Genomic DNA, 26,433 nt, shown 5'->3' with positions numbered 1-26,433 from the left:
CACTGAAAACTATACAGCAGGACACAGTGAACAGAGCTTCACCCTGAGTAGTTTGTCATTGCTCCTCTAACGATCCAGTCTAGGGAATGTCAGTCACCTCCTGTTTTTACTTCTAATGTGGAAACTTGCAAGGAACCAGCAACAGAGAACCTACAAAAACTCTACAATCCAGTTTAGTTAACAGATCTTCAGAGTCCAGAAAACCTTCTTCTGCTATCTAAAATGGATCTTAAGTTATATCATGCTTGAACTAAACTTTCACTTCATTAACACATGATGTAGGGCATCCCGTACCAAATCACAATGTTTAGATTCGAACTAAGAATGCAAAACAAGAGGGCTCTGTCTTTACAGTGGCTATGGCAGCTTTTACCCCTCAAAATGTGTGCGCATACATATGCACTTTGTGTGTGTGTGTGTGCCTACATACAAGATATGTACACACACATCCCGCTCCCCCCTAGGAAAACCTTCTCACATGACCAAGCACACAGCCTGCTAGTTAATATACAGCCACCATTCCTGAATTTAATCTAGCCTTATGCCCACAGATCCATCTCTTCGTTCATGTGTCCCTTATATCAGGCTCCTTTACCTTCAAATTACTTTAAGGTATATCACAACAGAACATAAAACATCAGACCAAAATTATATCATGCTTCATCCCAGTTGTGATCCCCATGCCTATCAGTGAAACTCTCTAAGTGACTCTCCAGGATACTGTAGAGGATACATGAACAAATACATGATCCTGGTGTTTAATCCATACAGAACACACACTGAATTCAGTTTCCATTTGGACTGTGCAAGGGTTACAGTTTTAGAACTAGAAAGAATGAACGACCATGAGGACTTGCTCATTCAAGTGGTATGTATAAATTTTTTTCTACAACAGATGCACAGCCTATGTTTAGGAGTCTGTTGCTTAGACAAATCAGATATGCTCAGTACTGTCAATGCAAAGTGTTAAAAACTATGAGTCAAACCTTAAAAAAATTTTACAAAAAATTAAGATTTTAAAAAGAAATAATAAATACTGGGCAGGAGGAGAGGGACAGTCATTTGTCTCCTCGTTTCCAAAGCATCTGTGATAATTTTGAACTGTATTATCAGACTTTTCTTCATATCAGTGGTTCCGAGCTACATGCAAATTTTTATACATACTTTTTTAGTGGAAACTTAATTCGAAGTGATTATTTACCTGAGCCTAAAAACTGAAGCTCTGAAATACCAAAATACATCTAATAAAAATCACAATGGCTAACTATGCCTACTGTGAGATTGACACTTCTTATGCGACAAGCCCAGTATATAGCAGGCTAGTGGTGCCATTAAATGAAGAACAACCATTCACTGATACATCTGTTCATCACACCATTATTTCACTTGTTTCTTCTATGAGCCTGTGACAACCTGCACATATGTCCTGTAAGGAACTGGCTGATTTCCAGCTCTCACTGGGCTAGTATGACAGGGCTATATACCGCTAATTCAGAAGCTCTCCTGGTCCATTGCACAGCTTAGTCAGCGCCCACACTGGCAAGGTATCTTCCTTTCAGCTGATCACCCAGTAAGCTGATCTGTTCTGATTCTGAATTTCTGCCTGTTGGAAATACTGCAAATCTTGAAGAAGGAATGTGAAAAGATCTGAATCTGAGATTTTTCACTTCCAAATGGTCAGTCTACACAGGACTCAGAGCAAGAACTGTCAGTAGTCACAATTATTTAGACATTACTTGGACTCTGCTGAGATAACTATTCCTCAAAAGCCTAACAGAGGGGTGACATCTTCACAACATGTCAATAAAGTAAGGGACTCGAGATGTCTATAAGCATACGGAGGAGACAAGTGTAATTTACAGTACAACAGTCAGAAGCATTCTGTCTGCTGCCTCTAAAACCTGAAGGTCAAATACCAGGCTAAACACAGGTGACCCATGGGGCCAGCCTACTAAAGATTTACCTGTTCCTGTGGGCAATGAAACACAGGAGGGTGAAGCACTGCTGGCATAACTGACTGCCTCTGAATAACCTCCTAGCAGCCCCAAAGTACTATTTACAACTGGGGGCAGTTTTCAGTACAGATCCAGAGCAAAACTTCAATTTAAACCTTTTGGAACCATGCTGAGACATGATTCGCTGTGCCTTTTAGACCACTTCCATTTTGCATAAGTTGATCTCATGAGTCAGCAAGACAGCCAGTGCTAGTGCCTTCTTTTTCCTGTATCATCAAAACACCCCCTTGTAAAACCCACCTGGTGTTTGCTCTGGTGTTCCTCCAAGAGCTGGAGCAGACTGCTCGTGTCTGGTCAAGCTCACAGCTTAAAAAAAACAAAACAAAACAAAACAACACAAACAAAAAAAACAAGAGCAACTCTGTTTAAAAAGGCAGTACTGACATCTTATACTTCAGCATATATTGAGTGCTACCATATTTATGTTCATTTACTCATGCACTGTTGTCAGGCAGTGAGTGTAACCGTTTGAATCATGTCACTTCTGTGCCCTATAGATTCTGTGCACTATATTCTACAACTAGTTTTCTCCATTGTTCAGTTTTGCTGGTACAAGAGTCACCATGCAGGAGCCCCTATGCAGGATCAGAAATTGATCAAGAAGGATTACCTAAGAGTTCCAAAGGTGGTGTTCATTTTAGAGAAAAGAAATCACCTTTTAACTTAACAGTTCAGCAGCACCTGTGTTTGAACATTTTATTAGGTCCTATTATATGGGCAGGAGCAATGTGAGAGGTCCAATTTGAATATAAAGACTGATCTATGTTTGTAAAATTCTCTAAATGCTTTATTTCTGCTTGGAAAGGTATCTGTACAGCGGTCCATACAGGCCTATGGTTTTCCAGCACCTAGGTCCTCCTATACAAGCTGGCAGGAAGGATGCGTTGCGTGGATATTGTTTTCTTAACAAAAGAATTCCGAAGATATCCAAAAGTTCATTTGAGACACTAACAGTTGTTTTTAAGATCTCTAGTATATGCTGCATACACTGATTAATAAGTACAATTAATAAATAAACTAGTAACAGAGGAATTCTTCTGTAAACACTGTATCTATTTTAGACAAAACTACTGTGTATTAGCCACAAATAAAAATTAAGATCTATCCGCAAACTAGTCTTGAAGCATTCTGTTCTGGCATTTTAAACAAACACAGCATAGACACAAAGTTTGTCTATGTTCTTTGTCAAACTCACTAACTTGTCATTATCTGAATAATGCCCAAATGAGTCAGAAACCTATTATTTGCTATCCCAATTGAAAAAATACTGACAATTCCGATGTGTACCCAGCAATAGGATACGATCGTAAGGGAGAAGATACAGGTGTGTCACAAAAATATAAATAGATACTCAACGAATTTTGGTGGTTAAGGTTTCTGGAAGGGAGAGCGCTCTCTTTGACTCCACTGGTCCCTTCACACTGTCCCTCAGGGAACGCACACTCTTCTGACGATTACGTGCGAAACGAGCCCTCTTGATCTTCCACATTGCTGCATCACTGAGGTTGGCGACATTTGTCCGGACAGCAGTGATAGCTTTGCAAATGCAATTGACCAAGTTAGGATTCATTCCACAGCATGGTGAGGCCCTAATGCTGCCGAGTACCAAATGCAACTGGGCCCCAGGTCCCACTCAAGTCAAGAAAGCTTCATATGGGCTCAAGGGGTCCATGTGCAAGGCACTCATTTGCATGCTCTTGTTCTGAAATCCATAAAACCCCAAATGGCATAACTGTGTTTAAAAAATTATGCTGTTACTTCTTTCTTTAGAGATTGGACAGAAACAGGTTCTTGAAACCAAAACCTGAATTTCAGGCTAAGGGAATATGAGGTGCCCTCTATTTAAAATGGCAGAAATCTCACGAGTATGGATTACGTTTAGGGCACTCATACCCAAATGTGGCCTCTAGTTTTGCCTCACTGACCTCCTGTCCTGCCTACACCTATCACCCTGGATTTGAACAGCGCCTCCAAAAATCTGTGAGTGTGATTATGCGTTTACAGTGTGTTACCAGAGGTATCACTGCATGTCTTAATGGGGTCACCAATACTTTTCTATAGTGATGTCTACAGTGCATTCAAACCCTTTGAGTTTAATTATCTGAGCAACTAAAGCCAGTGAGCCCATCCTTTGCGCCACTTATGTCTTTGAAAAGGCAAAGAGAAAGGTTAAAAAAAACTTGAAAAATATATTTTGCATATTTTAAATCACTCCCAAATATTCATATTTAAAGATATGACCATACATTTGCAGCCAGAGGTGCTAGAAACTAGTGCCAAGATTCCCTCCTCAGGCCACAGCAGCAGTTCCCAGCTTTTGGTCAAGCTACTTACATATGGAGAAGAAAATACATCTGCAGTTCCACCCATCTCCTGTATGGATGCAGCAGCACCACCTGGGCTTTTTTAGGCACTGGGCTCCATGCAAATGTAGGAGGCGGCATTAGGCTGCTGAGGGAGCATGTGCTGTCCAAACAGCTGTCCCCACCTCCTCCAAGCAAATCAGATGGAAATAGATCTGCCTCATGGGCCACCACTAGGAAGTTTTGAATTACTCAGCATGTTAAACAATCATGCACAAATTATTTTTAGTGCCCCCCCCCAGTGAATGGAAGGAGACATGGTATCTCATCAAGAAACCACCTATGAACAAGACAAACATTTACAAACATTTGCCACTGCAGAAAGAGTTAACTGAGCACTGGCTCTAAGAGTCCATGTACCTCTTGTGCTGTGCCCCATACATTTGTTTGGTTTTTGAGGGTCATACAGCTCCTAGGGCTGTCTTTGTACAGACCACTACAGAACAGGCTCAGGCATGACTGAGACCTTTGCAAACAGCAGTGCTGATAGCATAAGAACATCTACAAAAGAACAAGTGGATTAATACAGATTGCAGCTGATCATAGAACCAGACTGCATTTCAACCAAGGCTCGCAATCACATCCTAGTGAGAGCAAAAAACATGACACCCAAAGGTGTGACAGAATGTAGACTAATCTGTATTTGGGTAGTCAAAACACGCCCACTTTGAATTACTCTCTTTTGACCTGAAAGATTACTTGGTTTCAGAGAATTTATACAGGCGAGACCTACATCTCTCTCTCAGACCCTTGCAGGCAGCTGAAATTCCAGAAGCTGATAAAAAGTCATCAGATTGATTTGGACTCTGCTTACTTGTTGGGAAAGGGAATTCTTTGTTGCAGTCCAGATGAAGCTGTGCTTCCAGAGACAGGGTCTCAAAGCGATTCACAAAGAACTCCCAGCTCAAAGCTGGAATATCCGCTTTTAGAAAATGAAGTAGTAAAAGCTTACTAAGAATTGTGGGCCTGTCCTTGACAACTGTGTCAAACTGGAAATCAAGGCAGAGGCAGAGACCCTATAGAAAAACAAACAACAACAACAACACAAACAAAACAACACAGAACCAAGATGTGAAAACTTTTAAGCATTTTTTAAAGCAAAGGGAGGTCAAAGCTCACAACTTCTATTAATTAGTACAGGATAAAGGTTTAGCTCCTTTTTCCAACCAAGTCCTAAAGGACTAATCAGAACTAATACTACTGATATCAATGGAAAAGTAAGGTAAGGAGATAAATGAACATCATATTTATAATGTAGAATTTGCTAAGATTTTGAGGAATACAAAGGTATAGGCAAAGTTCTGTCCTACTGCACATTTGGTACACAATATCAAAGTATTCTCTTCACACACCCCTGCCTGAGAAAAAGCTTCTATTTAGGCAACTGAATCAAGCCCTCAATTACAAAAAGAATAAATCACCAAGCCCAAACAGAGGAAGAAAGATAATGTGGTAAAGTGTATCGGAAGCACTTTGCCTCAAAATGCCTCTGTATTTTATTTGCACTAGAATTTTGGGTGTAGTGTCAAGACTTATGTTTGAGATGAAAACCCACACATTACATAGGAAAGTGCAGTATACTGGTAACAGTCTCAGTGAATTCAAGTTCTCTGGAAACTACTTTGAAAAGGCACTATATGGAATAAAACTAGCAAGTATTAACAGCTTTTTATAGGCATTAACACTAAACTTTTTAAAATACATATTCATACTATTCTCTATAGAACTGAATTGTGTACTATGAGATTTTTCAGGGTTTTTTTTATCTTGCTTGTATACATAGATTCTGATCCACTTTCATATCTGCTTACTTTTAATCATGAGAATTCTGACTGGCAGGCTCTCACACATGCTTAAAGTTACATGCCTAAGTAAATCTTGAAAAGATTAAGACCATGTTTGGTTATGCTTGAAGGCATTTTCTCACTGTCAGCTCAGCAGGGTGTCATAAGACTTAGAAATTCTTTTTTTTTTAAATATAAAAATGTCAATACATTTTAAAATAATAAAAAACATTTACAGCTTTCTATGGTAGCAGTTCAAATGCAACAGTAATCCTTTGCAATCAAAGTTTTTATGGTTGGACTTGAAGATCTTAAGGGTCTTTCCAACCTAAATGATTCTAAGTTGGAGCTAGGACAGTATCATTTCCCTTGGCTATTCTGTGCCCGTGTCAACTGCAAGACCCATAAGGCTTGTCTGAAGAGGAGTTAGTTGTGACTGTGATGCTGTACACCTGAACCGCTTTGAACTTCAGTGAGAACTCGGATTCCTGTTTGAATGTATTTTTCCCATATAATGAACCTACCTGTAAAGCTGGCCTCTTTATGGTGTCAAGTAACAGCCCAGCTCTTGTAGCTACTGCTGGGTTGACATCTTCCACAGCAGTCAGGAAACAGCAGAATGCATGAGCCAAAGAGTACTTCAGTAGGTGGTTTTTTGTCACAGAGTGAATATCCAAAAATCTGCACAACACAGCCACTTTCTCCACTGTAGCAGCCGTGCCCCCAGACAAAGAAAACATGCGTATTAATTTAGGCAATAGCTTCTTTATGTCCTGATTAATATACCTCTCCTAGAAATACACACATCTGAGAAAGTAACAACAAAAAAATAGCTGGCAAGTGTTGCAACTTTAATTTTACTTTGATTATCGAAAATGTCTCCTGTTCTCCTCTATTTTACTGCATTGTTGCGCCATAGTTTTGCACCAGATGATCTCCAAAACTCCCCAAAGCAGCAAAAAGATAATTATGTATTACAGGTCTCCTCAGTTACAGCAAAGAACACTCTGCCTCTTCAGTGAAGCAACAAAGAGCAAATAGTGTATATTTCTCAGGCCTACCTGCTTCAAATCTCATCTTCCAATCTTTGCTGTTGAAATTGCTGTTTATGATTGTCCAGAAAATGTCAGCTCCACGGGGAAGTGAAAGTGCATGAAGAAGAAGTGGGACTGCCAGGGAAGAAAGCTGAGAGAACTCAGACTTCACAACTCCCCATAAGCTGGAAAGACCAAAAAGATGAAGCCTGCTTATAAAAGCACTCTCTTGACATCCTTTCTTCTACATGTCTACACTGTATTGGTGGGAAGCACTTTCCACGAAAATCTGTATGAGTCATCCTGGGCATTAATGTGAATACTACAGAGTTGCTGGTAGGAAAACAGAGCTACTTGGAAATCTTCAACTAAAGCAGTTTTTCTTGAAAATGGAGGTTCAAATATTCCTCTACATTAAAACACTTCAGATTTGACCAGTTGGCCTAACTCAAGGCACAACTGCCATGGAACATAATCTGTGCTACAAATTAGCAGTCTCAGCACGATCAGCTTCAGCACACAAGCTACATGAACTCTCTTGGCACCACAAATGACTAAGATGTTGGGTGTTCACAATTTGCATATTTAGATTCAGGACAGATTCTCTGCCAAAACCTTACAGTCTCATCAGTGAAACCAATACAGAGCAGCTGTAAACGCTGATGAACACACTCTATTTCAGCACATCACATGTTGATGTTTATTCAGTTTTTTGCAGAAATACCTTCTCCAAAGAGAATCTTAAAATGCACAGATTTCACTCTGATTCTAAATGAAAAAATTCCTCTACCTCTTAAAAATAAGGTGCAATACTGTTGTTCTCTCAGCTTTAATGCCCTATAAACTGTGTGTCTCTCCCTGCATCATCTTTCATTTTATTTTGTAGAGTCAGGGAAGATACCTCAGTCTCAGACAATGCTTTTATTCAATATGAGAAACTCTGACTCACTGCAAGACAAGTGGTGCATGAGTAGCCAAGATGGACAATGCAGAGTACCTTGGTTTCATTTGCAACTTCTTAGTTAGCCTGTGCAATGTGCCCCTATACAGTGCCTTAACCTTTCCACACTTCCCTACCACCCTTCGTTAATTTTCCATACTAAACCTACAAATTCTTTGATGCCAACAACAAACATATAGTTGGAGAACCGCCGAAGTATGAAGACAAAATATGCAATAAAAACCTACCTTGCAATCAGCATGTGATCTTGAATATAGGCAAGAAATTGTGGATGGTCCTTCCTTGCTATATACAGGCATTCTCCATGAAGACACAGGATCTTCAGACAGTTCAGCATGTTAAAAAGAATGTCTGGTTCTTCAAACCTTGACATTTCCTGTGTAAGCAGACGTACGTACTACTCTCAACACAATGGCACCACTTAACCAAAAATTCAAACTAAACAAACAAGTAATCAGTGTTACCTGCAATATAGTGTATATGAGCTTCAAGGTAACTGGAAGTTGCTGATAACAAAATTTTCTTTCTGTGTCATTCTTTATCGCTGTTAAAAATGTAAGTTACATAAAATGTTGTTAAAGTTCTCCCATCTGTGGATTCAAAATGAAACTAACGAATGTCAAAGTGATGAGAGATAAATTAATTCTAGCCACAGTAACCCTGCAGTCAGTAAAGATACAACAGCATGGAATCTGGCATGTAATCTTTTTGCTTCTTTATATGTTCAAAGAGCCAAGATTTCTTCTAACACTTTTTTGAGAGCGCCACACTTTCTATCAGCATAAATACACACTTCCTATTTAATTAATATGTTGAAAGAATTAAATGCATGAGAAAAAAGTGACTGTCCATTGTTGGACCTGAAAGACTACTTCATGAAGTTGTATTCTGTATGAGTAGAAGTGTTTCATTTAAAGCCTCACTGAAATACTCAACCTTCTCACCCTCACTTACCAGCATTTTCTGTGGTCTCTGTGTGATTTCCTGGGTTTTCTCCATGTTTTGGTGCCAATTTGTCTTCCTCTTCTCCTTCAGTTCCTATAATAAACTCAGGTCTAGTATACAGAAGACTATCCTCGAGGTTATCTGTGGGCTCCTTTAAGAATACAATAAGTTAAATTTGTTTCTTGATGCTATCTAAATACATAAGGCTGTATCCTACTGTTTAAGTTATATTTGGTGCGATAAGCTGAGCTCAAACGAGGCAGACACTGTCTCGTTCCGCATACATTTGTGCATTCAAATCACCTGCATATCTAAAATGCTGCATCGGCAAATGCATACTAACAAGGAGACTGTTTCAAACATGGATTTAAGTGATACCACTTAACAGAAACTGTATTGGTGGATCCAATCACAGGGACATGGTTTCACCAAACTTGTCATCCTTGTCTCAGAGGAGTAACAGACAGGAGCAGGGCACATTTCCTACGCTACTGTAGAGTTGCAGGCTTAGAGGCAGGAGCTACCTCAATCACTGTTACATTAAGAAAAGGACCAGCTGGAGTTACTTCTACCTGTGGCCAGGAGCTCAGGATTACAGATTGCCATTGTGACCTTTAAGTTATAAATCACACAGTGGATCCTAGAAATAGTACCAATCCCCAGTACGCAAGACTTCACCACTTGCTACTTTTCGGCTGAGGTGAGAATCTGAACTGCAAGGGCACGAGATGACTTTTATAACACAAGTTACTGAATGCCACATGCACAATACCTACAATTAGCATACACATCCAAATGGAATTCCGAAACTTTTACACATCAAAAGGCATCACTACGTCCACCACTGAAAAAAAATTACTAATAAACATCCTGCCACTACCATGCCACAGTAAATAAGCACTCAGACTAAGGGGAACGATGCTGTCTTCTGAACTATCAGATGGAACAGTTATGTATAATAGACATACAGCTGAAAATAAATTCATCACATCACAGGTAATGCTTCAGTTCTTCTGCAAAGCTACAGAGGACTTTAACGATGACTAGTGATCGGGGACTACATAACTGTGTCTGACAAAGTTGAACACTCAACCTGAAGTATATTCTGTTTTTCAAGAGTGCGCAGCATCTTCAACAATCAAGCACCAACTAAGGCTTGCTCACTTGACAACTGATTCACTCAAAATCATTAATTTTTTCAAAATATTGACTCTTAGCTTTTAAAAGATGAAAAGCACTCAATATTAACATTTCACATTTTATTTAAGACCCAGTATCATAGGAGTGTCCTTCCAAAGTGAGACAGCACTTCAATGTTGATGGGGGAAGAGTTCATCCCAGATGAATATTGTCATCTTCCCTGGCTTCTTTTCATCAAATCAAACTTATGAAATTTTACAGTTTAATGGCATTTTGCTTTAACCTCCCAAATCCTCCATGCCAAAGGTCAGTGTAGCTTTGCTCCCTTGTGCACAATGTAATGAGAAAAATGAGGAAGAGGAGTTTCAGCACACCAATAACATAGGCCCTTTGCTTCTCTACTTACCACAAGCCTGATTTCTTCTTTTGGAGCAAGCTGTTCCAGCAGCTCAAAACCCAGCTGGTAACACAGAATGCTGGACTGACACAGACCACATTCAACTGCTTTTTCATCTTTCTGACAGGTGTGAGAACCACCCCAGGGTGCCTGGAACACATTGTTTATGATGGATATTATATCTTTAGAAATGCTGTTCTCTAAGCCCAAAGTGACACCATCATCCTGGAGTTCCATCTGAAAGAGAGTGAAAAGAGTAAGGATTTATTATTTATTTTTAAAAGCCAGAGCATTAACTGTTCTGCCTCTTCCCACATTTCTGCTAGTGTTATATTACAGTACTGGGAAGAGTTTGAGATAAACCTGGAACTCACAATTTTAAACTGCCACTGGTGTTGAGGCCCAAGGTCGAGCAGCTAGAGTAAACAGACAATTTCAAGCACCAGATCCATTAATTTTACCTGCAGACAGTTATGCAAAACATTCAGCCTCGGATTCACAATGTACAAATTTAGCTATCCAAAAAATATGCATCTAATCTAAGTCTATCAACAAGCCTCTGCTTCTAGTCTGTAGAAATAAACGTATCTCCAAGGAGAAGTTCCTTTCACTCACATGAGCTACCTAAGATGAGTGTGGAGGTATCTAACTTCTCTTCATTGAACATGAGCCTATAACTCCTATACGGGTAAAGGCAGTTGTAGAGAGATTTAAATGTCATATACTTCATGCTTAGCAGAAAGGGACTCAATACAGGATTAAAGGAGAGCCAAAAGTGATTGCAGAACTTCAGCGTCCCCTCAATGTGAGTGTTCTTCTCTGCGAGTACCTGCTTCAAGATGAGATCAAACATCAGAATGAAGCAATTAAGATTCATTTCATCATCTTCACAGTCAAAATCAATTGTCTTTCCACTGGGGTGTCCAAAGTTCTTGAAAGGGCTGTGAAAAGGACTACGTATTGGACTCCGAAATGGGCTCTGGAAGGGGCTTGGGAAAGGACTCAGCATGTTGTGCTGAACTCTGCGCCCAGGGTCAGAAGCAACGCTTACCTGAAGACATAAAGAATCAACATGTCCAAATGACTGCTACACATTTAAGCAATCTCATTATATACAAAACTGCAGAAAATGGCAAGAACTTTGACAGCCTTACTATTCCCTTCTGTAGTTCTTTTTCAAAATGTACACGTCCCTTAAATACCATTAAATGATAAAATATGATAGAAGTACAGGAATTATATTCTGCACAGATGTATACATTCTCTCAAGCTAAGTGGCTGACATCCATTACCTTATTCCTAGTGAGGAATTTTAACATCATAAAGCAAACAGAAACTTGGTGCAGGCAGTAAAGCGGCCATCAGGTTACAATGATCTGCTCCATGATCCAGGGACATGAACTTCAATAGTAGGAGGCTAATAAAGGAGGCTATCTCAAGAGAACAGTGTAACTAAGACTATATCAAGGATACAGGTAGCTGGAAATTAACTAGACACGACGGTAACAAGATGTGCATGTCTGCACTGATTTATATCCACACCACAGTAAGCAAGCTGGAACACCCTGAGAACCTCTAAGTGTTGCAGGGAGATACACAGTTAGATGACATGAGGTCTATATTTAGGCCAGCTACGGTCTGAAAGACCAGACAGTAAGTCTGACCGTTTTTTCTGCTTAGTTTTTAAGTGATCACAGGCTAGGTGTGGGAGTGCTCTCTGCCAAGCTACATCGGAAGACAGGCAGACCACCTGTCAGGAATCAACAGCCTAGATGCTGTAGTTCCTTAAATCTAAAGATCTGATCTTTCAAACACTCTTATTCCTGCTCTCCTTGAAGCACTTCATCCAAGACTACTTGGAAGTTAGTTACATCAGTCCAAGTATGTGTAGTACCTACAGATTTGTACATGTTTTCTTGAAGAGCATAAGCCTTTGACAGACTTTAGATCAATCTTTGCAACTCTTGGACAGGGAAAAAAAATGCAGGGATACAGAAATAAATTCTGCTGACACCCTTCCAAAACATACCTAGGCCTACCAAATCTGTACTATTATACAAAAGCTCACTCTGGGTTACCAGTTGTCCGTAAGAACTTGTTGATGGTTATTAACAGAAGGTGCAGAGAATGAAAATGGTCGGAAAAGATATCAAAAACACTCCAAACATATCCCAAACAAAACAGTTCACTAAGGAAGAACTACACAGCTTTTCTGCAGTTCCTATCTGCATTATCTTTACACTGACCATGTGACAGAGTTGTATTAACTGAAGAAGTCATATCAATTTTCTTCCACTTTCAAAATTTATAGTGTGTCCAATCAAATGCTGCCATATTGAAAGACAACTTTTTAATTCTTCACATGCGCTCTATTAGGAAAACTGTTCTAAGCAAAAAAATAAGCAGGAGAAATAAGAGTTACCCTCCGAGCTGCAAGATTTCCTGCCAGTTCACTGACTCTCGATTTTCTTTGATTTGCTAACTCTTTTACAGAATTAACTCCATCAGAAAACATGCTGATTAGTAACTGAAGAGGAACAACAATGTCTAGTTCAGATAACACCTGAGGAAAGACAAACAAAAAAGCATGAGTTTCAAGTTTGATCAAAAATGCCAGCTACTTTCTAAGCACCTTTATCATATGATCCTCAGTTCAGCAAGTTCCACATATTTCATTTTGGTATTCAATGAGGTCAGCTGCAAGCTTAGAGAACTGGCAATAAAAGGGTATTTTCAAAATATTTGTTGGCATCTGCTTGGTGCACCTTGAGATCAGTTTTATGCACAAACACACAGGGATGTGGGGTTGTTCCAAAAAAATATTTCTGTAAACCAAAAGTATTACCAATACTTGGATGAATAACTATTACTATACCTATGATTACTTAAAACTGAATTCCTGTATTTATACTAAGAATCCAGTCAGAATAGTAGCCTACAGGTGTCAACATAGTGACAGGATGGTTATCTGCAAATCACTGAGGGAATATTCATCATCCATTTTGTCACTAACACTCAGACAAATACAAGCTCATTTGTACTTTCATTAACTATTATTAGGTGAATTAAAATCTAAAAAAATCATAATTGAAAACTCTGCATACCTGAAAATTGCTAGTGATCAGGTAAACTTGTCTTTGCAGAGGCTTAACCAAAATTACCCTCAGCAGAAAAGAAGTGGTAATGAAGAACACAGATATTATTCTCAGGTGCTGTGGAAAATTTTATATCCTTTTGAATTCACTGCCCACAGCTGACATGATTGTCCCTGTAGCTTTTGAATATGAACACTGGGCGAATGCCAGTTTTGTGGGCAAATAGAGCATAAAAGGGCCAGAGCAGCAGCAAGCCTGATGAGTACAGCCCTAGTCTAATTCAGTTCTTCATACACGGGAACAACTACAGCTGCTTCTGGAGTCTGGAATTAATTTTGGAATCTACAGACCAAATTCTGTGGAAACTAAAAACTACTGCTGGCAAAAAGTCAGACAGCTGAATGGCCCTAAAGACACAACTGACATTCAAAGGTAAAAACGAATTTCCAGGCTTCCATTATATTGCCCATGATGGGCTAGCAACAAAGTTTCCTGTGATCTGTCTACCAACCATCCTTACTCTGGGGCTAAGCAAAGGGCAGAAAGGTTCCACGATCCTTGGAAAGGTGGCTTCTTTTCCCCTCTCCCCTCTTTTTTTTTTTTTTTCCTTTTCCAAAATCATAAGCTGCTTCAGCATGACTTGTCAAGAGAAGACACTTACATGCAGCCAAAGCAATGCTTGCTCTTGCACAGAGGATGGATACCCTGTGAATCGACAGCTAATGAAACCAAACATCTCCTCCATTGAGAAAGGGAGAGGGCAAAGTTCAGTGTCAAACATTTTGCTGAAAAGTAGAACAAAAACATAGCTCACTGAGTCACCATGGCATACACTGTGTGAGACATAACAGAAAAATGGTAGAAAGGCAATCTCAGTACCAGCACTGATGATGCTTCTGTAATCCTACTTGCACCCTCACCCTCCACGGGAGTTGAGCTACATTGCTGATACCACCTGTCCTGACTACACAAGGTCATCTCTGAATTTGGAGATGCACCTTAAGAACTTACATCACATCTCATATCATGCCCAGTTTCATTTGACACCAATACCTTTTTTTAACATCCAATGTAAAAATTGGAAAATTTCTCATCTCACCACTCCACCACTATTCGATGTCTACACTAAAAAAAGTTTACATCAATACCTACAAATACAAATTTACAGTCAGTTTCAGAGCCTCTTCATCAGTTTAAGGGCAATGTGAAGTTTTATTGTCAAAGGCATAGACCAGACATGAAATTATGACTTGGACAGCCACCATTCTTATGCTGGTGTTTTCTTTGCTCAACAGGGGAAGATATTAGCTAAATCAATACAAATCATCACTCTTTCAGTCCCAGCTCTACTAATCCTCACCATTTCTTATCAACAGTTGGCCAGGAGGAGAAAAATGTGTCTTCCACCATACTGCAGGAAACCACTGAAAATGTGCCCTGCTCACAGCAAAGAAGCATCCATGTAGTTGGCTCTTGATTCAGATTTGAGGATATCAGGAGCAATAAAAGGAAACTTTCCCAAAGCTTAAGTGCTTTAGTTTACATATAAGTTATAAAAAAATTCAGAAGCATTCGCTCACTGCTGCCTGTTGTACACAGGCATTTTTACTTGTTGTCACCATCTTATTGTGCTAAAACCCTCAACAATCAACATATGCTACGACAGAATGGTTCCTACATATGTCTACATACCTCAACACTTCCCGGAACTCTTTCAGCTGATTATCAGGCACTTCCGTCCTTATAGCTTCCAACCACTCTGGCATGATACATTCCCACACCGGCTGGTTTATCACATTGTATGGAATCAAGCAAAGGATTCGATTCAGCCCTTCTTTTAATTGGGTCACAGCACTACACGATTTGTCCCAGTATCCACCAACCTGTGGGTATTTCCAGGAATCATACTGATGAGCAATACTTCCTAGTCCCTGTAACTTGCTCAGCACCATAAATTTGCTCAGTGTGTTGCAGCCAGGAAATTGTGGGGGGTGATCATCAGTACCTTCCAGCCTGAATTCAGATTTCAGCCATGGGGATTGCATCAGTTTTTTCCTCTCTTATTTGACCCATAGTACACAAAAGCACTGTCCAAGATTTAGATGAAGTTTGCTCACCTCCAGGCCATGACGCAGAGTAACCTCTCATTGTTTACAGTTCTCAGCAAGGGACAGATTTGTTTGGTCAAACTTGCACCGTCAATTATTTGCTCTGGACAACTTGTTACAGTGCTGGGTCTTTATTTTGAAAAACTTGGTCTGTACCAGGTGTTCTTTTGTGGTTGTTTGTTTTGGGGTTTTTTGAGGGAAGGTTCTAAGTGATGGAAGACAAAAAATATACTTCTAAGTAAAAAAGTAACTGGCCTACAGAGATTAATTATTCTAACTGACCTTGGCTCACATCTGCTGTTCCTGACTAATGGCTCTAGAGATGCCTGCTGTTTTGGCAGCAACTACTGGTAATCTCAGCCAACAAACTATTTTTTCTCCATTCATCACAGCTAATTTCATGGCTGTTTGTCTTCATGTTCTTTCTAGTGAATCCTTGCAAATCTGGCAAGTTGTCAGTCTAGTCTTTAAGTATTGCAGTGGTGGTAATAAAACTCAAAAAAGGGGCTGGATCCAAGACAAGAAAAAGATCCATAACAGATTACACCATGAGGTTCAGTCCTTCTTTCCCCCTACAGTCTCAAAGCCCTGATCTTTTTTCTTCAATTCTAACATTCAAAGCATCCATCCACCTCTCAAATTCCCTCAGCTGCCCTCCGATTGTCCCATAGTCAGGTGTATCTTCAGAGCAATGGTTCAGAGTAAGACATCTACACATGCGGTCTGCACATGTACACCAAATCCATGGATGCACACTTCATCCCTGATGATGTAATAGATCACATCAAGTCTTTATGGCCCTTCCTAGTCTAGCCACTTCATTTCAGGAAACAAAATCAGCATGTCCTCTGGACATTTGACATGAGAGGGTCACAAAATGAAAGTCTTACAAAAGCACATGTGGTATAATTGGCAGTGATAAATGAGGAAAAAGTCGTAAATCTCTCACAAATATAAAGTTTCTATTTTCATGATGATGTTTCATTTTCTATAGAGGAATATTCACATGCCTGACCTTGTTTCCTGTCTTTACTATCCAGGTTAAGTGGCAAATTCTGCTTTGTAATTAATGGACAGAAAGAAAGACTCTAGAATCGATTCCAGCAACAGTCTCACATAAGCACCCTGAATGACTTTACAGATAAGTCTCTTTCTCTCATCAGCAGTAAGGCAAACCATGGCAAACTAGTCTCTTAACTGAGTCACTTAAATTAGGTATCTGAAGCTACATGGCATCAGTATGCCCAGAGTTCCTTCCAGCTACAACACGTGTGATTTCATGAACCTTAATTCACAGCTGCAGAGATGAAGAATGCAAAGAACAGAGAAAAATTAGTAAAGCAGACTAGTAAAGGACAGGCTTGTATCTGGGAGCAGACAAACGATAGCTTTTACTAAAGACAAGCTTGAGTGCTTCAGCAGCTTAATGGAAATGTGCAGCTATCCAAAATGTACAGTATCCTTCAATACCTGTAATATTCTTCCGACCTGTCTTCATATTGCTGTAAATAATCCCTGGACTCTAACACAGTAAAACAAAAAATGCTAAGAAAATGAAGAATTCCTGAACTCCACTGCTCCCTCAACCACTAAGATTTCTTTTGCCTTGACACAGCTGGGGGAGAAATGGTCTTTATACTTAAGACTTTAATCTCTGTGGCAAATAAAGGAACCTTCAGATAAATTATTCTTACCCTGGCAAACTCCATTGGTTTAGGAAGGAGGCACATAACCATGACATCAAACCGGACATCGCAAACAGTCTTCAACCACTTAGTAACAAACTGGGGTTTGAGCTTTTCAACCAGGCTACCAACTTCATCATCCATCATGTAAGCTGTAGAGTGAAACCACTGGAATACCATGCTAACCAGCCTTGCTAAACTCTCTGTGGGTGTATTCTCACTGGGAGTGCAAAGGCTCACCTGGAAGACAGAAACACAAATCAAGTTTCATTTCTAGAATTAAAGGTGGCAAACTGTCTACTATATTTTGCATATTCTCAGAGAAACAAGGATGCAGATTACACAGAAGGCAAATGAGCTGATCAGTTTTAAGTCGAGTTTGGTACAGAACAATTAACAAAACATTTCCAAACCAAAAAATAACAGTAAGAGGGAAAAAAACCAAGCACTGAATTTTTTGTTTCTTAGTTTCAACAGTGAAAATATCAATACAGAATGCTTTGACAAACTGAATGACTGGTAAGATGCATGATACACATACACACTTATACATAAAATGTACAAGATAAAAAGACAAACCAAATGAAGAGTTTCAAAAAGTCTTAAAGAAGATGTCTACTTAATATAATAAGTGATTTTTCTGTTGCAAAAAGATTTCAATTTTGATTTTTTGTCCTCATTTGGGGTGGAAATATAAGTTTTAAGTCCTAAAAAATTCTCATAATAATTAATATTCTTCTCCTCTTCTCCAGACTCTTTCTAAAATGATATCTGCACTGTAAAACTGTCCCAAATCTGAGACCAAGTCTGCACACCGGTTCACAAACCAGGCACACTGCTAAGCCCTTAATTACCCGCTATTTGAGCTCTTGATATCTTCTGGAGACAGGAGACAAAGTTTCAATTCAGGTTGCTGCACTGAATCCAAAGAATGGAAAATAACAGATGACAGGAGATTTAGGAAGCTCCTTTAACCACCTATCTGCTGTTTGTTGCCAATTCCTAGTGAAACCTGTACTCTCAGCACTTGGCAACCTGAAACCAGCGATTGCTGCCTTGTAGCAAGTGAACAAAGGAGAAACATTCATGTCATTTCTGGGGAAACAGCTGGTGACAGCACCAGAAAAGACCAGAACCCATCTTACAAGTGCTTTTCTTCCACGTTTTTTCTTGGAATGAGGCAGCTAACAACACCCTTGCCAATTCAAAGTACAGCCTTCATTGTTCTACTTCATTGCAGGTTGAAGTTAAGATGTTCACTTCTGGTGCTTGTCTCAGATGAGTGTTAACTCAAAGGCAGTATCAGCTGGCAGCCTTTTTAAATAGGAACTCTTGCGCTCTGTCCAGTTTCTAGATAAAAGGTGTTCATTTCATGAAAGAAAAGAGCAACCGACTATTTCTCACAATCTGTGCTGTCATCTCTACCAATACTCACTACAGAGGGATCAAGAGATTTTATAAGAATAGAATGAAGTCAGTGAGTTCACCCTCCCTACCATATAAAGACAGATTCTCAATGTCAAGGGTGAGGCATGTACAGTGTAACAAAACCTGTACTGTTTTCACTTCAGTTCTACTTCTGGAAACACAGGCCTTCAGTCTTTACAAAACATCATTTGAAACAGAAGAGATGAATATGGCACAATAAAAAAAAAAAAATTAAAAAGGCTTTAAGTCTAAAACAATGTTAAACAACAAAACCCACAAGGTATCAGCAGAATATAAAGTTTACTCAGGTAGCCTCTTGAAAGAGCAGAGCAGTTTTGTTTGCATTATGGGATTCTAGACCTACCACCCTGCTGTCCCTATCTCTGTTTAGATGCTGGATGAGAAGTCCTACTGCTCCCCACTTGTCACTGGATGACTGAGGAGGAGAGAGTGTGAGAGCTCAAGGTGAACAGGAAAGAGCCTGACAAGGAAAATTCTCCTTAAGGAGAATTGCAGAATCCAATTTTGGAGGATCTATCAGGCTCCAGCCTGGCCTGTTCATGAACTAGCCAGCAGCAGTCCTGCTATTTTCTCTGCTAGCTACTGTAAGGGGTAGAACAAGCAGGGCTTCATTCTGTCATCCCATACCAAGTGAATTAGCTTGAGTACAATGACTGGGACTGGTCCAGCTAGACCAATCTGAAGGCAGGAAGGAAAAGCAGTCCAGTGAGACTCCTCCAGCCTATTCAGAGGTAACAGAGAAAGCTGAGCTTCCAGAGAGTGATGTTGAAAGATGAAAGATCTTTATTTTTAACCTTAAAAGGCAATCCCATAATGGCACTCAGCAGGGGGCATTTGTGAGCAGAAGATGACAGAACATAGGAAGTCAACAAAAACCGAGTAATTCTGTTATACTCTATACAGGACTCAGAGGCAGTCAGCAGCTCCACCCAAACTACTTCTGTAATCTCCAAGTCTGACAGCTTCACAGAACACCTTTTTGCTTACAAATCAGAAAAGTATCCAACTAAAGCCAAGAAGTAGAAAAAGAGAAAATTGAGGCTTCAGAAAGAAAAGGAGAGGGAAGCAAGAGGAGTGAGAGAAGAGAGCAAGAATTTCTCACCAAGAACCAGATTCCAAACTGGCTCAGGAGGCGTTGGTCATGCTTGTCATCATCTTTATTATCAAAGTCTGTGTTGTCCAGGGAGTGATGGGAAGAGGAGAGGCCCATCTGTCTCCTGCGGTTGAGTTCATACTCCCTCTGCTCAGCATGAAACTCTGCTTCCTTCAGCAAGCTATAAAACAAGCTTGTGGTCAGTGAACGTAGCTTTCCTGCACTGGATACAAGTATCTGATCAAGAATAACTAGAGGTTAAGGCATGTGATGTCATCATTTTCCTGAGGACAGTAATAAAATAACATTAATTTCTAGGATTCAAGGCTGACTTCTTCCATGAGGACAACACTCACATCTGATCAAGGAGCAGTAGTTCAGCTCTCCTACTTTGTACTTATCCTGGTGAAACTAAAAGCAACTTGCACAAGATTTGCAGGAAATATCTACATGAAAGCCTGGTGCTGCTTTACATATTGACGCTTCATAAGCTGCCATGTTACCTGATCACAGCTTCCACGGTACACACAAGTTCCTCTGCCCCACACTCCCGGGTATTGATAGGGGGTGGCGAGGTCTGATAAAGATGGGTTTCTGCAGCTGCCCCAACTTCACTGCTGTGATGATTCGAATGGCATCTCTTGCAATAGCGCACTGGCCTGTTGCCATGGCGGCCACAGCAGCCCGCTGAGAAGCACGTGACAACAGCTCTTCTGACATGTGAACTACAGTTCTGGAAAATAAAAATATATTTTATCAGGCCACAAGTATCAGGAAGCAGAACTGAAAACTGGGATAAGAGTCAGCACTGGGCAATTGGTGTTTTCCAAAATCACTATATATAAGCACAACTGTGTGCAAACTCCTGATGCCAAGTGGCACTGAACTTACAGAAAGATGAGTTCAGGCCTAAATGCTGGGCCTGGAATTAAATGGCACAGCTGCTCTTCTTTTAGAGCAGACCAAACAAACATTTAAGTCATCAACCTTAACTTTATGGCTTGAAGCAATCTCTAATATTTACAGTAGTTCTCTTATCCCCTGCTTATACTTCAGAATGTCTTTTTAAGTTACGTGTAGCAACAGGCAGATCCTTAGGAGTGTAATCAATGGTGCCACACCAGTTTATGCTATGTAAGGATCTGCCTTATAGGTAACCATCCAAGCCTCCAAAATATACGCTACCTTTATTTTTGCCACCTGGTAATCCAGCCCAACATAAAAGCTTTCTTTACCACGTAAGAACTAGAATATATTATACATTGTATTCGTCATTATTAAAACACACTATCTGGTATGTATTGCAAGCAGATTCTTTTTGTCAGCAATCTTTTTAGAGCCAAGCACTGAAGACTTTCAATCCATATATTTTTAAAAATATACAGTTTACAGTAGGATTTTTGTCCAATTTAGGATTAATCCAAGACCTCAAGGAGAAGATATAAACACTCAGATTTAAAATTAATCTCTTGCTCTATCCTCTTCATAAGCAGAATTATAGAATAAAAACTGAGCTCAACTGCATAATTGATTTGCTTTACTAATTGCCTCTTCAACAAAAACCTACAACTCAAATCAAACATCAGCAGTTTTAACAAAAAGAAACCTTGCTGCTGAATCATTCCCATCCACCAACAAATGCATTCATGGATAAAGTGTGAAAATTTGGAATGGTACAAGAAAGAACACACCACATAGTAATGGAATGACACTACACACAACAACAAATCATGCCCCATCACACAAATGACTGTATCTTACCTTCTTCTGACATATAGCAGAAATTTCAGCTGTAAGGGGAAGGCATACAAAACATCAACACAGAATGACGATCCTTCTGTTTTACTATGGCAGCCATGGGAAAATGGACTTGCTGCAAGGAAGTCTCTGAGGCTAAACTTGTGTTTCCAGATATTACTAAAACCGCTAAGCCTGTTGGACTGCATGAGGTAGGACACTGCGTATTTAGGCCTACTGGATCTTTCACTTCAGTGTAGAAATAACAGCCTTGGTGCACTAAGTGTAGTGTGCTCTGCATCCCATCTACCTTCTGCCTATGCTTCTGCCTCATGGACAGACTTGTACAAGTACACCTGTAAGCACACTACTGTGGCATGCTGTAGGAGACATGGCTCCAATGTGCCTACACTGCCTGTGAAAGCACGCAGGATGAAAGATTAGTGAATATGGATGAACAACATAGAAGCAGCCACTATGTCTGGCCCACAACTCCAAAGCGAAATTTTTGCAGATTCAACTTGTAAGCAGCAGCTATTCAGTCTGTTGCCCTGGCAACATCTGATTCAGTAAATACAGGTGGCTGAGTGAAAAGAAGTACTTCCCTGAAGTAAATAGAAAATTCTTAATCTGGATTAGATTTCCACTAAAAGGAGACAGCAAAAAAGTCTCCACTGACTAAGCATTTTAAGTTTGCAGAACGAAGAGAGGGGGAGTGCCTTTGTTCTGTTCTTGAAAGGGTTATTTTACAGAGTATGTGACTGTCCTTGTAAACCTAGGAAGTTCTGATTAGTCAGTCAACAAGCTTTGTCTGCATTCTGATAGATAATAAAATATCAGGCTCCCTCACTGGCCAAAGGACAATGATCGGATCAATGACTAGATCATTGAAAAATATTTTGGGTCCTCTTCTGATATCCTTTACAGCCTTCTCTTCATAGAACAGATTTTCAGAAGCTTTAAGATCTTTCAGATCAGACCCAGGTTACCAGAAGAACTAGCCCCTTTTTTGGACACTGGTGTGGGACACAAATACTTTTAAAAAACTTGGCCCTAACTGTGGATGCTTTGAGATTTGAAGATCTGTTCAATTGTGTTTCCTCACACATAAAAAGTTGCATACTATTTCAGATAGAAGATGAGTCAATTTTTCGTAGTACTTTAAGGGCATTAAGCAGTATTAAGTACAAGCTACTTCAAAATTTTAAAAAAATCCTTTAGAATAGAATGCAGCATTTCAAGTAATACAATATGCAGAAATATCAGTAAGCAATGTTGTACACTTATGATTAGTTTGTACCTACCCTTAAAATACCTCTTACCTTGTGGCAGAAGAACATCAATCAACCATTCACTGTGATCCCTATAAAAATGTTATATCTAATTAGCTTTCCATTTTTGATTTATATACTCATTTATTTTTGCACAGAGGAAATTCATCTGAATTAACATGGTAGGACTGACATTATTCTGAAGCTGCTTTTTTACAAATGTAGTTTTTTAAATTGCAGACTGCTTTACGTTACCTCTCTTTGTTGTGCCTGTCTTATCACAAATTACCACTTTGCTGATGTTGGTCCACTATGTTCCAGGCTTTCAAAAAATTACTTTTAAGGCATACATTTATCAAATTAAAATAGTGTGTGCTCTGAAAGTCTGATGGCTAAGAACTGATAGAAGAATAACAGACAAACATAGAAAAAAAAAAAAGGTACCAGTACCATTTTCTGTGAGTCTCCTTAGAAGCTATGCTCTACCAAATTACTTTTTCCTGCAGCTTTAAATCAATGATGCCTTAAAAATTCTAAGGTGAGATGTAACAGCTTTTCCTACAGCTGTTATAAGTGTCTTAAACTGGGGACAAAAAAATCCCACATAGCTTCTGAACCACATCATCCATTTGAACTAATGACTGGCCCCGTAAGTATTAGCAGATCTTATAAAGTAATGCAAACCAAATTAGCAATTTTAAAAAAACTAAAATTAAAAAGAAGGAGTAAGTGAGTTTTAGTCATCTCAGGCTATATTCCCTCCAGGTACTGAACAAGCCTGGACCAATTTCAATTCTTTATTCTGCTGCTTCGCAGTATACCCTAGAGAATAATCTGAAACACATGCTACAAAAAAGTAACGAAGTCTCTGTGAAAGAGCTTTCATTGTAATGTCCTGCTTTTAATGACAACTAAAGGATGAGGACAAAAAATGTTTCATAAGCAAAAGCTTGTATATTAACGAGGCTCCCCTATCACAGTCAATGCATCCCACAGTATCTATTCATTCAGAGATCTTAACTTTAAAACTCACTAGATGAGTTTTTCAGAAACTAGATGCAAATGCTGATCAAGTGAGGTAAATTTCTGCAATCCTTATTCATACTGTGTGGCAGTGTACTCCATATATTTCAACAGGGTTATCTATATAAACTATATGCTAATCAAACCAAAATAAAATGTAACTCCACAATTCTGAACAATGGAGTCTGACTATACGTGATCATTTTCCAGCTCTTAGTTTACTTACCCTGCAATTCTCTGGCTGCATTCTTCACAAAGATATAGGGGTGGTGGCTTATCACCCAAAGCCACAGACAAGGATGGGTCAATGCACATCTGAAACATAGAGAAGGAAAAGACTTAACACATCTTTTCATTGAAGCTCACTGAAAAAGTTCAACACATTAATGCTAGGACATACAATATAACACAGCTTTGAGATGTGTTGAGAGCATTTAGTATTCTGAAAGACAGTACTCAGCATCTGACGGTACAGGATCTCAAATTATTTCTAACAAAGATATGGATGTAACTGAAAATGAGAGCCTATGGGAAGCGAACAGGACATATTTCAATATCAGTATTATCACTCTGAAAAATAAGCATATTTTGTGTTACACATTTACATTGCACAGTCATGACAGACCCACTTTTTATTTCTTTCCAAAGAGATAGTCACTTAGAGAATCTATTGCTTAGAACAATGTAACATAAAGTCTAGATTTTTCTCTCTCAGTAACACTTTCCAGCAAAATCAAATTTTCAGTCATCACAGTTGCTAACTACACAGCACAATTTCAGTGACAGAATGGAGACTATGGACCCACAGTTCTCTTGGCAGCATAGATCCAAACTTCGTCTTGCATTAGCTTTTATCCTTCCATGTCAGCCAGTTACAGAAAACAGTTACAGTTAACAGCCAGTTAAGTACATATTTGTTTAAGTCTTTTGTACTATTTAAGGAAAAGCTGAACAGTAGTATGCCTACACAGTATCTTAACCACTTAAATCAAAATGTTTCTTACTCCATTCAAGTGCAAGACTTTATTTATAAAGACAAATGCCTCTTCAAATGTTTCTCATCTTTGTTAACCAAATCTATATTCATCCATCCAAGAGACAACAGACTGCATATTTCTGAGTGATGACTGATCAAGACTGGTTCTGTCAAAGTTAAGCTAAGAGATCATTCAAAAATATTCAGGTATTTCACCCGCAAATCTTGGAACTGTAAATTTCATTGATATTTTGCTCTACTCAAGTGATTAATCCAAATCTAGCAATCACTACAATGTGAAGCAACACCTTCCAGCTTTTTCTCCTATGAAAAGGGATCATGGAGAATGACTAGAGCGGTCAGAAAAGTGGTCCCTTGCAGGACTTGTGAGGTAGGTGTCACCATTATGCCCTATCAGTATCATAGCCTGTGAAAAAGGCTCACTGAAGAACTGTTTGACTAATGTAATTATGTTAGTATATGAACCAATGCCAGGAAAATTGGTTGTATCTACGTATTTAACTAGATACAAATCTAGTTAATTAGTACACCTAACTGTAGCATGCTCTGGACTTGGGATGCTGTTCTTGACTCTGCCATCAAATTGCGCTACAATCTTGGTCAAGCCATTTAACTTTGTTACCCTGAGTGTAAACAGGAAAGACATGATTTACCTCTCTCAAAGAGGGCTGTATCAGAGGTAAGTAAAGCTTTGTTGCTATTTGCTTTAGAAGACATTCCAAGCAAAGGATTAGAGAGTAGGTGCTGTTGTATGACCTTAATCAAGATACCAAGGTGAACATGTACCTATGTAATAATTGATGTGTTTCCTGTATATAGTAATATTTGTGCACATATTTACACACATATATGTGTTCAGGAAAATATTTACATGGATTAGCCAGGAACCAGCTTAGAATTTTATGAAGTGCTCTGCAACCATCCCCATGTTTGATATCAAGACTTGCTTTAGGCAACCAAGGAACAAAATTCTGGCCCCCTTGGTCTCAACAGGCTTTGCTGTTCCCTTAGCTCCTGCTCTTGGTCACCTGCACACAACCAGAGCATATGGCTGGGGTCAAAGTGCAACCTCCCATCCCCCAGATAGTTGGGTTTGACCCCTGAAGAAACAGCAGTACCTTCACAGCTGGTTTGTTAATCGCATTATGGCATTCAATGTGCTGGCAATGAATAGGATTCCAGGCTGCAAAACCAAAACACAGCTGATTAATAAATGGATAAAATATATTTGTATTCTTTGTGTCTAGGAGTATCAACTGAGAACAAGATCTTCTTGTACTAAGTACTATATAAATATGAGAGAAGACCTAGCCATTCCTCTGGAAGCCTAATAATT

At 39.3% G+C, this 26,433-nt stretch overlaps 1 protein-coding gene across 9 annotated transcripts in view; it reads right to left on the bottom strand.

The window, feature by feature from the left end:
• Positions 1-26,433, bottom strand: part of UNC79 (unc-79 homolog, NALCN channel complex subunit) — a 114,680-nt gene that overhangs the window by 66,211 nt on the left and 22,036 nt on the right. For 5 of the 9 annotated variants that reach the window (XM_074824996.1, XM_074824999.1, XM_074824997.1 and 2 more), the window contains 20 exons: positions 26,216-26,280; positions 24,327-24,415; positions 23,129-23,169; positions 21,831-21,859; positions 20,573-20,802; positions 20,079-20,250; positions 17,537-17,767; positions 15,427-15,617; positions 14,396-14,519; positions 13,062-13,202; positions 11,469-11,690; positions 10,649-10,876; positions 9,112-9,253; positions 8,622-8,701; positions 8,385-8,533; positions 7,224-7,381; positions 6,687-6,868; positions 5,193-5,394; positions 3,372-3,551; positions 2,256-2,321 (listed from right to left, as the gene is read on the bottom strand). In XM_074824996.1, the coding sequence (XP_074681097.1) occupies positions 2,256-2,321; positions 3,372-3,551; positions 5,193-5,394; positions 6,687-6,868; positions 7,224-7,381; positions 8,385-8,533; positions 8,622-8,701; positions 9,112-9,253; positions 10,649-10,876; positions 11,469-11,690; positions 13,062-13,202; positions 14,396-14,519; positions 15,427-15,617; positions 17,537-17,767; positions 20,079-20,250; positions 20,573-20,802; positions 21,831-21,859; positions 23,129-23,169; positions 24,327-24,415; positions 26,216-26,280 (2,922 nt within the window). Of the gene's footprint in view, positions 1-2,255; positions 2,322-3,371; positions 3,552-5,192; positions 5,395-6,686; positions 6,869-7,223; positions 7,382-8,384; positions 8,534-8,621; positions 8,702-9,111; positions 9,254-10,648; positions 10,877-11,468; positions 11,691-13,061; positions 13,203-14,395; positions 14,520-15,426; positions 15,618-17,536; positions 17,768-20,078; positions 20,251-20,572; positions 20,803-21,830; positions 21,860-23,128; positions 23,170-24,326; positions 24,416-26,215; positions 26,281-26,433 lie in introns of those variants that run through there. The other 4 variants (XM_074824998.1, XM_074825001.1, XM_074825002.1 and 1 more) reach the window with 4 other exon arrangements.

This window comes from Strix aluco, chromosome 4, assembly GCF_031877795.1.
Source record: "Strix aluco isolate bStrAlu1 chromosome 4, bStrAlu1.hap1, whole genome shotgun sequence".
NCBI lineage: Eukaryota > Metazoa > Chordata > Aves > Strigiformes > Strigidae > Strix > Strix aluco.
Note: the sequence above shows the minus strand (reverse complement) of the source record. Positions and strands in the feature narration are given on the sequence as shown.